The following is a 16,395-nucleotide window of genomic DNA, read 5'->3' as shown; positions in this document are numbered from 1 at the left end:
TAGGAACAGATCAAAGGGAAAATAGAGCAAAATGTGAATGGAGCTGTGGCTCTTTGAAGTGGAGCAAAACTTTGCATGGAGCAAAACAAGGAACCTCTGCAGTACATTGCTAAAACGTCCATTCAAAACCGTCACAAATATTGAAAAGCAGCAACCAGGACAGACACAAACGTACCGAACATATAGAAATATTCCCGCTCTATCAAAAAATACTCAAGGACTGAGTTTTCTTTTTGCCCTGTGTGCATCGATAAGCTTTTAACTGTGTGGTTAAAGATTAAAAGGTCTGACGGCTGATATTTTAAAATCTAAAAAAGTATTTATAATTAGTGTTACACTACAGCTGATGCTCCAAGCAGCACACTCGCAATTCAAGCTGAGTTGAAATAGGCTTTCCCATGTTTCCCCATCTCTGAGAGTGATATTCTCCTGCTGCTCACAGAGGGTCAGTGATACTAATTTCTAGCTCCACAAAGACAAAACTTCTGCTGAGTCATTTCATTGACAAGCTCACAAATAGACCTGACAAGTAAGAAATGGAGACCAGGAAGCACAACAGAGATAAAAACAAGTCTTGGACACACTATACAGAATGAGATTTTATCAAACCTCGCAGTTAAAAAGGAGAAGTTCAACATTGTGGGAAATGCGTTTATTCCCTTCCCGTGTTTGTCAGCTAAGTATGAAGCTACTGCCAACAGCTTGCTAACTTAGCTTAGCATTAAAGACTGGAAACAGTGGGAAAACACTAGCCTGGCAATGTAAAACTACTAATAGTCGGTAGCGGATTTTGTAGTTTCCCCCCATTTTCAGTCTTTATGCTAAGCTAAGCTGACCGGCTGCCTGTTGTAGCTTCAAATTTATTGTACAAACATAAGTGTATCAATCTTCTCATCTAACTCTTGCCAAGAAAGCAAATAAACATACATTTTCCAAAATGTCAAACTATTTCTTTAACAACTTCCATAGAGTGTTATTGATCCAGGGTTGAACTCCATATGTCAAATGTCCAATTAGACAAAACTAGAAAAAAGGAATTCTGTTGAGATATTGTGTGGAATTTAGAGCTTAGATCGGGCCCAAAAAATCAAGCCCAACCCTACCTGAGCCCATGCACGTTGTGTCCGAGCCAGCTGGTCCAGCCCGACACGTTAACTGGAATTATGAGCCTGTTTAAACCTGAAAAATACGTGGGCTGTTATAACTGACGTTCTCAACTACAATTCCGAGTTGTTTGAACTACAGAAATCTGTTTAGAATTATCTTAATGAATAATGCATCAAGGACGAAGCCTGTAAACTGCGCTGTTATTCAGAACGGAATGGATCACAAATGGATCTGAATGAAGAAACGTTAAAAAAAAGACTCGATCCTAGCAGCTCCCTCAGCCGAATAGTGTGGGTAACAGATCAAGGCAGCAACATAATCAAAGCCCTGGAACCATATAGCAGACTTTCTTGTCTCAATCACCTAAATAACTAACTGTCCTTCACACAGTCTGCACTGGCAGACAACAGTGCTGCAGATGGGGGAGACACGATGTACCACAGTTTACCTCACACTCAAGTCAGTGCAGGACATGCACCCAGAGCTATGAGAGAAGCTGGAGAGGCATAGTTTTCTCCCCACCGAATTAGGCTAATAAAGTAATGATTAAAAAAACACAAATGCTTGATCAAGGGCCCGGCCTGGCTGGGCCCAGCCCGGCCCAAGGATAGCGGCAGAAAATATCGGCCAAGTTCGGGCTCGGGCAGAGAATCTAAACTCTAGTGGAATTATAGTGAATTAAAGTGAATGTCTAATCTGTGTCTTTGTACCAAAGGGCAAATTCACTTGTTCCACACTAAGTCCAATTAAAGTGTCTACTTAATTTCTTGTCTTCCTGTATTTTCTTAAATCAAATGGGCTCAGGTATATTTTAAATGGATTGAAATGAGGAACACAGGAAATACTGCGACAGAGAAACACAGAAGGGGTTAATGCCCCTATTTCCTGGAAATTCGTCGAGGGGGGACTTTAAACCCCTGGACATATCATCACTTCAAAGCACAGTGGTGTGTGAGTGTGTGTGTGTGTGTGTGTGTGTGTGTGTGTGTGTGTGTGTGTGTGTGTGTGTGTGTGTGTGTGTGTGTGTGTGTGTGTGTGTGTGTGTGTGTGTGTGTGTGTGTGTGTGTGTGTGTGTGTGTCCTGGCGGGAGCTCAGCACAAGGGACACAACTTGGAATATCTCTCCTTCCTAATCTCCCCTTCTGAACGTGCAAGCGCTTAAGCCTGGATAACGTAGCCGTGATTATGGATGATTACAGATAAGTGGGTCGGACGGCCGGTGGATGGTGTGTGTCTGTGTGGGCGGGAGGTTGCTGGGCAGAGGTGGCTGCTGGTGTGTGCCACAATAAGCATCAGGCAAAACGCTTGTAGTCAACTGGTGTGTATCAGGTACATTAGGCATTGAAAATGCCATGCAATTAATATTCATTTACTATTATTAAGTCAACAAGAAGAAGCCCTTCAACAGCACTTGGATTTATTTACTGCTGCCGTTTAAATTTCTCATTTACAATTTATTTTAGTCACATCAAAGCGGTGATCCTATAGTGGAAATGATAATTAATGGGTTCACAAAGTTGGTGTTTAAGATGAACAAAGGTTCTGATTAACCAACTATTTGATTTAATATCAGATACCATAAGAAATAAAGACATTCTCAAATAAAAACTGAGGCTATAGATTGAGAAAATATATTTCAGATTCCATAGTTATATGAACATAGAGAGGAAAAAGGGACGGTATAAGATATTAGGAATATACAGTAAATATTAAGATGATTTATTTAAAACCAATTCCCCTTAATTTCTGTTTTTTCTTGTTTTTTGTTTTCTTTCTCTTTCTTTCTGTACATTTTCACTTAGTCATTTATTTATTTTTGTATCAGGTATTATAAACAGGCATATTCGTGTGCATATGTGTTTTTCTGTGGGGTGCAGGCGTGAAGGCTGGTGACAGACAAAGTTGTTACACCTATCTTTTTTAAAGTAATCATTGTAATAACTAACTATTAAGTATTTTAAGAAAATATAAAGAAAATCAAAGGAACTCTCAGTAAGCCCCAATTATCCATCTTTTATTTTTGAGCATCGCTGTGTCCCGTTAAATTCTTCGGTGCATCCTAATCAAAACTTAGCAGGGAACTGAGAAATAACACAAATAACTATTTTAAACTGTTCAGATGATGCTTTGGATTTAATACTTCCGTTTTGCAATGTTCTTGTTCCTGCAGGATCATTGTAATATTCTGCTGAGTGTTAGACATGACGTATCTGTGGATCTGTGGATCAGTCCTTAAGGAAGAACTACTGCACATAATCTGAATTATAGTCTAAATGTAGACTAATAAAAGACTACATGAAAAGTGATGTCGTAACACATTCTTTTACACAGACAAAAACAAAGTTGTGTGTACGCTGGGTACAAGGCCACAAATCATTCATTTCCCTGTAAAATGTAACACTGAAGATCACTGATCGATTTTCTCTCAGGGAGCAGCAGGGTTATTGAAATCTCAGAAAATAAAGAGAATAAGAGACAATGGGAAGGGACAAAAACTAAAGATTTTTTTTTATGTGTGGAGAAAGTACATGACTTACCTCTTTGTGGTAACAGCAACCTTCTTCTTGCAGACAACGGAGACAGTGTTGGGAGTTGCTCCTCTGCCAGGCTCCACTACGATGACCCAAAGCGCTGTGTCACTGGGCCGCGCCCCACTGAATGACAGGCCCGTTTTTACTGTTGCCCTGCATTATAAATACATAAGTAAATACATAATCCAGTTAGTGCAAAGTTGATTCTTAGCAAAATCCCCTTTGTTCTTTCACAAATATGTGCTCATTCATTAATTTTTTTTTTATTGACAAAATGCAGTTTACAAAAAATTAGGTAAGCAACAATAGCACATGAACAAGTGCACAAACTTATGAAAATAAAAAAGTAAATAAATAGAAACATACGAGGCAATACAAACGAGAAATAACATAAAAATATATATATATATAAAAAAAAAGAAATAACAGACATTACAAACAAGTACAAGAAGACATACATTTACAGTTAGTCAGAGGTTTCAGGGAAAAAAAGCTCTACAGTTTCCACAATTTTGATACTTTTTTTATATAGATTATAAGTGACTTCAGTAGAGATTTAAATTCTATGAGAAAAGGTACAAAATTAGGAGATGAGTTAGAATATTTCTGCTTGTGAATATAGAATTTTGCATACAGAATAACAAAATTAATTAGATATTCAAGAGCACCATTACCTGAATTATCGTAGAAACAGATGATATCTTTAAAGTTAAAGGAATAGATAAAGTTGGTGGGTTCAAAAAAGTAACACTCCAAATCTGTCCAAAATCGTTTGGAAATTTCAGAATCATTCAGAATACATACGAGCGAGTCGCTCGAATGGCGGCAGCCATGTTGCGCCGTCATCTTTAAAATACATTAGCCAAAGAGGGACATACCTCCGCCTTTCGCGCTTTTACAATCAGTGGCACCGTGACGAATGCCAGCCGGGAGATTACTCGCCAGGGAAGCGAAAAAGAGAATTAAAACAACAACGCGACAGGCAAAGCAACAAGACCAAAGTTAATATTGGAGTGGCTAGAACAGCTGCGTGTAAACGACGCAGATACTAAGAGCTAATTTTGGGTTCGGCCACCGTAGGAGTGAAACCGCGCTCGGAATGGGAAGGGCTAGAAAGTAATATTCAGTTGGTTGTCATATACAATTTCACCGCTAGATGGGAGAAATTCTTCCACAATGTAGCTTTAACTAACTCAGGTTATAGTGGTTTAAAGTAAAAGACTAAAACTTCTTGTGCTGTACTTTGTTTCTATGTAGCGTTTCTGACTCTTAATACCAACAAAGGTTTCATTACCTCTACCGTAGATGGTACAATACTGTATAATAATGCCCTTACAGAAATACTTGAATTATGGACATGTGTCTTCTGAATCTACAGCAAAACTGTAACAAAGCTTTTGTAAATCATGGTAACATCTTCGCATCTTTTGTATGTTTTTTTTGTATGTGTTCGTTTGTGTGTTTAGTCGTTTATGTGCCTAACGAGGTGAGTCACTGACAGACTGATGAGAAGTAGCAGGGGTATTTATTCCTATTAGCTTTGGGGACAACTGGGAATCAGTTAATCAGATGTCTGATTCAGACACACGCATCACTCTGCTCGGAGAGATAGAACGCTTATTATGAATAATGTGAATGCAGCAGACAGTCCTGGAGGTCCAACAATCACAGAGCCTTTGTCTTTGTAAAGCAGATGTCTTTCTGCTAAATCGTTGCGTCAAATGTCAGACAGGGTCATAGAGCAGTTATTTAAGTTATAGGCTGAAAAGTGATACGAGGGACAGGAAACGCTTCTGATCCATGTTCAAAATGCAATGATTCACTAATCTGCACTCACACAGACACCTAGCTACGGGGTGGGAGCTTCATTGTGTTTCCAATTTCCTCACAGCAGGGATTCAACGAGGTGCTAGAAAACCTTCCAGAGGGAATTTAGCTCATGCTCACTCAAGATCATCACTCATCTTATCAGCAGGATATACACACTGAGAATAATTTGAAAAACCTCAACCTCAATAAGGTGTAGCATTAGGTTTGCAAACTGTGAATGCCGCTGGATTAAAGCCGCCGAAACTATCTTCAGATGATGTGTGACATCCACATGGGTAGACTGCGGCCGTGAGAGTATGCTTATTGTCGGAACGAAATGAAAGCTAAAGTAAACACACTCACAATACCATTAAACCTCCGTCATTTGTCCCATCTGTTGATCCCAGTAAAAGTCTACACTTTTATTATGTCCACCACGAATTCTATTCCCGCTGTCAGCATGTTGAGACACAAACAGGATTTATTAGAAGTGTCAGTTTTCTACTTTCTAGCAGCGGCCCTCTACCACATCCACTTCATGACCTGATAGTGATACAGCCTTGAAAGGCGAAGCCTTGAAATGAAGATAATATACTTGACAATCATTTTAACCCTTTCTTTTTTTTTTTTACATATACGCTGCCCAGTAATGGTAAAAAAGAGTGGCAACCTGTAATTTTACAAAACAGTCGGAAAGAATAAGCGTCAGTATTCATGCCCTCGTTTTCAGCACACACACACTTACTAATACTGATTAGTAATCAAACCACAACCAGACTGATCAATAACCATTGAGACAGGGTCAAGGTCAGAGCTGTTTGACAGACAAAACACAGTACGCAAACACACACACACACACACACACACACACACACACAATTGATCTGTGAGGCAAATTGACAAGTTGACAATTCAACAAGGTTTGGAAAAGGACATTCTTGTGCAGAAGATAATTTTTTGGATCAATCTCCACATTACATTTTCATTTACAATTTGAACAAATGTTCAACATATAATACATATGAATCTTAATTTGTCTGATTTCTTCTTTTAAAAAAGAGGTGAAGATTTGTTAATTAAAATGTGTTTCAATTAAGGACAACTGTAACTCACGATAAATATTTTCCCAAAGTTTAAAATGTATTTTTTGCATCCATTGACTCATTTTCTTGCTGCTTGTCCAGCTCAGCGTCACAGTGACAACAGCACCTGATGACCATCCTTCCCAGGGGTACGAACCACTTCAACTGGCTCCTTTAGAGTGTGGCGGAGCAGTAACTCAATGCCAGAATCTTCCTGGACCACTGAGCTTCTCAACAACAAGCAGACGCAAGCCTCCCTGCGGAGAAACCTCAATGCGGCCACTTCTGTCCTCGCTCTTTGTCTTTGTCAGTCACTACCCAGAGTTCATGACCGCGGGTCAGGGAGACAGAATGGATATCGACTGGTAAAGTGAACAACTCTCCACTGCTGTTTTGCCAAACTCAGTCAATCTCTCTCTCTGCTACACTGTATATTTCACTTTTGTTGATGTTAGTTCATGTTGAACTGTGACTTTTTCTGTTCTTTTTTACCTAAATGTGAGCCCACAAAATGTTTGATATTCAATCTGATGAAATGTGCGTAATTCCATGTGATGACATTTTTTAAAATAGAATATTACAAGCTGCCTGCGCCCTTAACAGGTGTGTATGATGGCCTTGCAATCCACACACAGACACACACACACACACACACACACACACACACACACACAGTTAATCCTGGCAGTCAGCCCAGATCAGCTCTACCCTAAAGGGTTAACCTCTTGATTCATTTTCAATCAGTGCCAAAGATTATCTGGCCTAACCCTGTTGGAGTGGACTCAATCTTGGGCCAAAGAGTGAAGTAGAGCAAGGATTTCTCCCAGGAGGAATAAATCACTTTGCCAAGCTCCTCACAGCTAGCCTTCCCTTGGATTTAACCGCTGGACTCAGTCCCCTCCTCTTGTCCAATCTCATTCTGGATGTTGCACTAGGTCAGAAATACACGGACTGAAATCACTGACCTGACTGGAGGAACTCAATCGGTACAGTCAGTGAGTCAGAGTTTGGGGGATTTCAGGTGGAGAGGCTGTAAATCCTTCCAAATAGTCAAAACAACAGCAGATGATAAGGGGTCAGCATCTCTCTACTAAATCTTATTCAAGTAATTTCAACAATGCTAGCAGAGCTTCATTCAGGTCGATGGGTCTGTGTGTGCACACTGTGCAGGCATGTTTGTGTCTGTGGATGGTAAGTCTGATATTTGACAATGGATTGACTGACACACAGCCACAGATTTAACTATGTGCCCTATGGATTAATACACATATCTGAACATTTCTCTCTATTTGCCTGCATCCCACTGCAGATTACTGCAGGGTTTGTATGTTGTTTGCAGCATGCTTTCACTAAATCACAGATTAGAGAATAATTTGTCTTGCGTTTCAGACAAAACCATTAAGATGAGTAAAGACGCAAACCTCACTGCAATGGCTCTACACATTACTGATCTGAAGTGTTGTGATAAAAACAATTTTACGCCACTCACATCACTGAGTGGAGTAAAATTGGCAGCAAGTAGAAACTTTGAAACAGATTGAGCTGTGGGTGTCGGTGCGACAATGTTACTTTTATATTAACTTCACTTTTACCCACAGGAGTGAGGGAGATGTTAGTTATTTGTTCTCCTGCTCCATTAAATAGATGCATTATGTATGAAGTCAAATACCCAGAGAACCTTGTTGAAATGTTAGTGGGATGTTGAGATATGGAAACCGGTGAATAATTTGCCAATTATTTCCCTGTTTATGGAAGAGTGCTCTCCATAACTCCCCCACTAACTGAGAAGTTGAAGTAGACAGGATATAACATGTTTGTAATATATGAAGCCAGTGAAACTGGCAGACAACACAAGTCATGTTGGTGCTCAAGCATTTTATTGAATGGCCTTGATGGCGAACCCTATCCGTTTTCAAGTGCCTTAAGTAACCATTTAAATGCATGGCGCTTATCCTTCATGAAGATGCTCAAATATACTGTTCATCATTGTGATTTAACTTGGGTTCAGTCTCTTTTTCTGCTTCATATGTCATGGTGACAATTACATTTTATGTGACTCCTGAACTCTTGGCTTCTGCAGACTCATCAACATAGTTGAATAATTATCATGTTTTCTGGGAATTACATTTTAAAGCTTTATTTAGTTATGTAGGGCCAACATATATTGTTGGCATACTACAGTGTGTAATGTGGTTATCCTGGTTCAGTGTAGTTTATTCTCTACCAAAACAGCAGGTATAGGCTATAGCACTGACATCTGTGGATAACAGACTAGCTACTTAGCTATCCAAATCTGACAACATATTCACCACAATGCATGTAAAACAACCAGCAGAATGTATCCAGAAATGGGTCTAACCTTTACAGAATAATACACAAGTGTTAAAAATGTCCATAACATTTAATATGGCAATGAATCACAACTGTAGACATGAGAGTGAAGACCTAAGTCAGAAAAATGAGAACCAGAGCTTATCTTGACTTGATTAAAATATTTTTATTGACTAAAACTTGAAAGCAAAGGCCTTGTTTATGCACATACATTGAATATTTAATGTCAAGGCCTCTACCTTGAAATTACTTGGTCTCAGTTCTGTAAAAGAAATCTATACACACAACCGGTTATGTGCCGGACTGTGTCTTGGTCTTGAATCTTGTCAGAAGTCTCTGCTCAAGGCCAAGAAAATACGTCTGGCACATAACCCCCTGTAAAACCAAAACTGCTTGTCTAACATGGCAAGAAAGTAAAAAAGCTTATTTTCCACAACGTCAAACAATTCCTTTAAGTGCAGATAAAGAAAAGATTTAAGTGACAGCTGATAAAGAAACAGTGAAGATCTCTCACCTGAGAGTGAAATTTTCCAGGGTAGATGAGCTCGCCAGGAAGACATAGAAAGTCGCAACATCTGTGGCCTTCAGGGGCTTGGAAGAGGTCTGGATCACCACGGCGCCTCCCAGCCTCAGTCGAAAAAAGGTGGGGTTCCCTGGTGGAGTTCTGAGCAGATTAACACTTCCTATCCACCTCATAGGGGTCCCTGATCCCCCAGAGTCTCTTCCTCTTCCCACTCCTACACGTTGCAGGCTATCCTGCGGGGTACACTGGCCTATCTGATTCCTCTGACTCTGAAAGTAAACCTCCACAAGATTCCCCTGAAGCCCTTTAATTCCTTCGGTTCTTCCTGCTTCCCTGCTAGAGCTGCTTGATCGGCTGCCTGAGCTGAACCAGGCAGGTTCGGGCTTCAGCTGTGCCACACAGAATCCACCTGGAGACACCAGACATGCCCCACGAACTTCCCTTGTCTCCCAGAAGGCGTAAGCCGTCACACAGTGGGCTCCATCCTTTGCCTTGGACATATCTTTTCCAGACCTCCTCCTTTCTTGCCAAACAGTGATGTCACTTTCTGTGGGCATGTGGAAGAGAATCTTGACAAAAGGGGATGAGGAACGAACCTGGCGGACCAAAATGACTGGCAGGATCCTGCGCCCACTGAGGAGCAGGTCTGGAGGAATCGGGGCATCCACAGTCAGGGGGCCGTATGAAGCGTTGACAGCAGGCTGGAGGAGCCCAGCGCCTTTACCAGTGATGAGAAAAGTCTGAGACTTCAGGCTGGAGTTCCCTGATGGCTCTGGACTGTCCTGCCTCAGAAACACATGGTCCACATCGAGGACCTGAAAGTTGACGGTGGGATAAACTGCCGATGGGGTGGAGGATGTCCCAATTTCCACAGAAACCTTCTGACTTTCAGCAACTGGGAGGGGAGAATTTACAAAAAGGGATTAGTGCAATAACTACTCTACCGCTGTTTAAACTCAACATTTCAGTATTAGGTTTCAAATCTGCTATTAAGATATGCAGTTGCCACTTACAAAACCAGTCAGTTACTTTAATTGAGAGCATTTGATGAGGATGGCAGGAAGGTGAAGACATAAGGATCACAACTTGAGAAACAGGCAAAGGGTCGAGGACAAGAGTAAGTTGGGTGCTACAGGGATCGAGAAAAATTGGTGAGGGCAGGTAGGTCATCTCGAAGAGCCAAGGGCGGTGAGACTCAGGTCAAAGGCAATGGCTCATTGATTCCTGCACTGAAAGAAAAGGAAAGCAAAGGAAAACACACAAGGTGTTTGTAGTGGAGAAATGTGAGAATTGAGACAAACATGAGAGAGGGGTTAGGCATGAAAAGGATTGGCATTTGATGAGTGAGTGTCCAGTCCTAAAACTGGGCTAGGAAACGGATAGATCTGCACTTTTGAGAGTGAAATGTACGTGAAAATAACTCTAAAAGTAATTACTGCAACATTAAGATCATTAAGTTCTGGGACCATCATAACCGAACATAAAAGAACATAAAGGGATGTTTTTAACAGTTTTATGCTCAGCACTTTTTCCCTCACACTGCCTTTCAAGCGACTGCAAACCCTGGCTATTCCTGTCTCTGAAAGTTGAAGAGACTATTAACATGACCCTAAGCAAACCACCGACACTCCTCTAAAGCAATTAACTTCTATGAAGTGCTGATCTAACAGGCAAATGATGGTGCTCAATGTAGTTGGATTGATGGGAAAAGACCATACCATGTCATTTCTATTGCATACAATGTAACCAGATGGTAACAATTATAGTAAATCCACAGGTCGCATATTAAATGCTCAGCCAAATGACACACTACTGTTAAATGGCTTGATTTCAGGGAATAAACACATTAAATTCTCCATTGTAGTTATCATTTCTAGCACTAAAACACAGGCATACTGCATGTATAACTGTAGGTGCTATTTTGTGCACCAAAGTTATATATGTCAATAGAAATGATTTTGTTCTGCTCTCCATGTACTACTTTAATGCGATGCAATAAGGGGAATGGCAAATGCAGTGTCTGAGTGGTAAAAAGCGTTGCTTGTAACTTCCATGTGGTGACTGTTTGTCCCAACAGGATGCTGTATGTGACAGCTCCCACCTCCTCCTGTCAAAGACTCTATAACTCGGTTATTTGCCATCCTCCGTGCTGAAGTACCTCACAAAAATAACTTATCTGAAGGCAAATGTAAGGCGAAGCAGAATCTCCTTTTCCATGCAATATATAATTATTTTCCTGATTTTCGAACCATATTTCGTGAATACATCTAAATATAAATCAATTTTCTTTCTGAAGGCAAAAGAACATCTACGAAAAAAAATAAATACAGTCAACCTTACATGTCAGAGTTTATATTAAAAATGTAGTATTCAGAGAAACACACAGGAAATAGATTCCAGAGATCAGACTGATGCCTCAGTGTTTCACATGAAAAGGTCAAAGTAGATATTGGCTGGTACACGTTGCATTTGCATGATATCTGCACAACTAAGACAAACCAAAAGTGAAAATAAAACATACTGTAAAGATGATCCAATCTGTCTATCTGCGGCTATCAGAACAAAAATGTTAATCGTCTAAATTGTTTAAATAAACTGACATTTTATGGGACTCTTTATCATCTCCACTAAGGAGATGACATTTATCTATGAACAGACCTTTTTTAAATAGGCCCCAGGCCAAGGATCAACTAATTAGATTTTGGTGTTGATCCAGGTCTGAGATTTCCACTTTTAGATGATTATTGGCTTTTAGCCATAAAAGGAATTAATAGTTAAAAGATCATAATCAAGGGATATGACTCCAAATCCTAGCAAGTTTTACAGGATAAATACATACATTTTAAGTTTTTATAAATGCTGAATTTGGGTTGAAGTTAAAGAAGTATTCTTTGGCAGAGGTCTGTGCTCTGTAGTTGATTTTATTGTCAGTATTCTACTCCAACAAGCATGCGAGAGAGATCTGTATACTTTGGACATCTGTTGAAGACTCTACATACTACTACTCTACATCTGTAATAGACCGGCCGATAATGTCTCACGTTTGTGAATCCATCTAGTTAAAAATATATCCTCATCATACTAACTGGCCCATATCAAGTTGCAGGTGTATACTGCAGGTCAAAGCAGTTAATGGAATGGAGAAAACACAGAGAAAAATAATCCTCAGTCTGGTTTAAAACAAGTCTGCAACATGTGTGACCATAAAGTGACTGGGTAAGTTCTTACTTAGGTGATTATTAGAAGTAATGCTCACACACTCATATTGCAAGTAATACATGTTATGTGAAACAAACATTAAAAATAAAAGTGTAGATGGATTTGTGTGTAAAATTAATGTGATAACATCACAGTAGTTTTAGTTGCAGTCTCTGATCTGAGGCTCTTTTAATTAGTCCACTGCTGATATACACAGCTATACATCAGTGAATATGTTATTATTGATCAGATATTAATTTGATGAGTCCTGGCTGGATCCCCTAGTATCATGACTTGTGACATTAGAGGAACTATTTGAAATATTTAAATTACTATTGTAAATGTTAGTTCAATCTCTGGACTGGACTGAAAGATAAGGCTGCCATGCATATTCATGAATCCCAATGCAGAGGAGATATCAAAGGCTGAACTATATCACTTAGAAATGCATTAACAGCACAGCTGCACCACTGAGTCCTGCACGAGCAAAAATACAGCAGTCCCACATATGTATGATGATGAAAAATGCACACGCAGATATCGTGCAGATATAAACCCAAGCAATCTCCCAAAGCAGTCTTTCGCATGATATCGGTATCACAGAGAGACAGGCGGCTTACTGTGACTTCATAGCTCCCAATGCAGGTTATCTTTAAACAACCAGGGAAACAGCTGTGCAACCACGGCTTCAGGCCTCTATAATCCCACAGATGAGACGACCGGATGCACACTGGAGAGCATGCTGTCACTTTCATTAAGACAGAGGGACAATGAAATGGACAGAGAGCATGGGCAGTACAGTAACCACAAAAACACAAAAATAGGAAAACACAATCCTACAGCCTTATAAACCAGGTCACCTGAACACATCATTGCAACTAAACCTCCTTCTCATAAACCTCCTCCTCCTTATGCGTACATTACAAAGGAAACAGCTGCACACTGTCCTATTCTGTGCATATGTGAGATTACACCAGGGAGGCAATAAAGCAATAAAGCAAATCTTGTTAATCCAATGTGTGTGTGTTTAGATCATCAAAGCAAGAGCAAATACTCATTTCATCTTAATTAATGGAGCCTTCAGGCTACTTCCAACCCATTTCTTTTCATATATGTGAGGACGTTCCTGTGGGACTGCTCAAACATTCACACATGACCAATAGATGAATAAAATCAGAAAGAGTTCATTAAAAGCAATCATAAACCTCACCTTTAGCAGCTGTAAGAACAGCCACTGCGACGACTGGGAGCAATGAACGGAGGGGAAGGTTGAGCATCATTTCAGCAAAGTTTCAGCAAAGTTTCAGCAGGTTCTGCCGCGCTGCGCACTCCGGGTGCGCACCTAAAGGTGAGCTTTGGTGACTTGTCTGCAGTCGGTTGGAAGAAAGCAGCTGGAAGCAAATCACTACATTGTCTGATGTCCGGTTAAGTTACCTCCTCTGACTGTAGAGGATCAAGTGAAAAACAGAATGTTGGTTTACTTCCTTATCCACATAAAGCTTCGTCTTGTTGCATCTGGAATAGTTCTGAAATGTGTCCTTTTGGTTCATCTGAATGACGAGGGGGATGTTTTCCTCCGGGAGCACACCGCTCGAGCTGGCACGGCAGGGCAGCAACAGGCACGGCTATCCCCATGATAGAAATCAGTCAACATGTGCAGTCTGTCAGATTAACAGGACCCACGTGGGTAATCGCCGGTAGGGGAAGAGCTGCGAGCAAATTAAATGCACATGAGGTCAAAGGGATCAGTGGTTTCTCCACGAGTTATGTTAATGTTGATTTAACAAATTAGAGGATGTGACTCTGGGCTGAAGGGCGACTTTATATGCAGGAACACATCATGATTATTATTATTATTATTATTATTATTAGGAACATAAAAGTTCCCATTGGCATTCTTATATTTATGCACTTTTACAATTTTCATTTTTTTTTTAACTTGATTTAAAGTTTTTTTAAGAAATTCCGAGATGTTCATATTACACTCGAGTTTCTGAGGGGTTAAAAAAAAGTTTAGTGTAGGTTTTGCCAGCAGCTGTCAGCTGCATATTCTCAGTCCACAGCATCACATGGGATCATACTGCGTAGGATGGAGCAGATGGATGCAGGCACTTTAGCTAAAGCCTCATGGTGTCACTGCACACTATACATTTGGCCACATGGTAAGGATCAGCAAACACTCATGCAAACTCCACCTTAGTCCTGTATGAGTTCTGCTGAACTACATAAAGTTGTTTATTGACAATTTGAGACAACCTCATATGTGTTGGGGTTCACACTTCAAATAAAGTAGAAATACTTTTTTTTTCTGTGTTACATCAGGCCTTCAGGCCACATTTCATTTCTTAACACAATTTTTTTTTTTTATGTATCACTTCATCTGCCTTGACCTATAATTCCATACACTCATAATAACGAGGTACACTGAGCATCAGTGCGAAATCAAAGCCTGAAGTGAAATAGCGTGGTGTCTTGTTGCCATGTGCCTATAGTCTATATCCTCGACGTTCCACTTCCGGGATTGCTCCGGTGCCATAGGAAATTCCGCCGGATGCATGTCTTTTCGCCGATGTCCGTTTCCTTCCGCTTTCTTTGTGTTGGAATTTTAAACTCCGGTGGATTTATGAGGACTATGGTTAACTGCTCCTCAGATCTCTGCAGGGTAAATTGAGACAGCTAGCTAGACTAGCTGTCCAATCTGAGTTTTGTCACACACGACTAAGGGCGTTTTCACACCTGAAAGTCCGAACCAAGGTCCGGACCAAGGTTCATGTTTTTGTTACATTGTATACATTTGATCCGGTAAGTTTTGGTTTCACACTGCAGTTATGCAAGCGCACTAAAGATCTATATGTGACAAAACTACGTCCTGCCGTCATCACATACGTGAGCTGCATCTCCAGATACTTATAATTGATTGGTATCGTATCCTCTCTCTGTGTTTTCCACTGACTGCTGCTCTCCCCTACTGCCGCGGCTCTTTTTGTTTTGTTGTGAAGCAAGACACGGGAACTTTCTTTCTGGAGCATTTATTCAGAGACAAACGGAAACCTACACTGTATATTTACTACCACTTAACAAATAAACTGCTGATGTATTCTCTGCTCTGATAGCCGAGAGTTGTCTGCTCTGAGCGCATTCACCGTCACACACTCTCTCATGTAGCCTACACACTAAGCACTGAGCTATTCCTTAAAGGAGCTTCCCCGGTCTTGTAACACAAGGAGAGCCTGCCAGAGCTTCTTGTATTTGGTCCGAAAGTCCGAACCATTCAAAAAATTCTTTCACACAATAAACGAACCGGACCATGGCTCAGTTTGGTCCGGACTGAAACCACCTCTTTTTATCGGACCAAAATTTGGTCTTTTGATCCGGACCATGGTCCGGGGGAGGTTTTACACCTGTAATTTTGGTTCGGATCAAACTGAAAAGTCCGAAAGTCCGGACCAAATGAGGTAGGTGTGAAAACGCCCTGAAACAACTTTTGAACGTACACGTTCCACCAAAACAAGTTCCTTCCCGAGGCTATTTTTCAGCGGCTCCGTGCGTAGCTTAGCGCCGCCCCTGACAATTGTGATTGGTTTAAAGAAATGCCAATAACCAGACTACGTTTTTTTCCCATCCCGGAATGCTGTGTGGACTCGCCAGACCCTCCTACGCGGCGCTGTAGAGGATGGTCTGGCAAGCGAAACTGAGTAGTTTTGTGTCTAAGGAGGGGTTGTGCAGTTTAAGCATGGTGACATCCATCCTGGTTCTGCACAGAGAAGTGCTGACATCAGATTTACAGTAAAGGACACTTTAATGAGCTTGGTCAG

General features: G+C 40.6%; 1 protein-coding gene across 1 annotated transcript in view; it reads right to left on the bottom strand.

The window, feature by feature from the left end:
• The window catches only part of LOC144531437 (transmembrane protein 132D), a 31,009-nt gene extending 17,149 nt beyond the window's left edge, over nucleotides 1-13,860 (bottom strand). The window contains exons 1-3 of the mRNA XM_078271569.1: nucleotides 13,791-13,860; nucleotides 9,374-10,277; nucleotides 3,644-3,790 (exon numbers count right to left, since the gene is read on the bottom strand). Of these exons, the coding sequence (XP_078127695.1) occupies nucleotides 3,644-3,790; nucleotides 9,374-10,277; nucleotides 13,791-13,860 (1,121 nt within the window). The remainder of the gene's footprint in view (nucleotides 1-3,643; nucleotides 3,791-9,373; nucleotides 10,278-13,790) is intronic.
• Between the last annotated feature and the right edge of the window lie 2,535 nt (nucleotides 13,861-16,395).

This window comes from Sander vitreus, chromosome 16 (assembly GCF_031162955.1).
Source record: "Sander vitreus isolate 19-12246 chromosome 16, sanVit1, whole genome shotgun sequence".
Taxonomy (NCBI): domain Eukaryota; kingdom Metazoa; phylum Chordata; class Actinopteri; order Perciformes; family Percidae; genus Sander; species Sander vitreus.
Note: the sequence above shows the minus strand (reverse complement) of the source record. Positions and strands in the feature narration are given on the sequence as shown.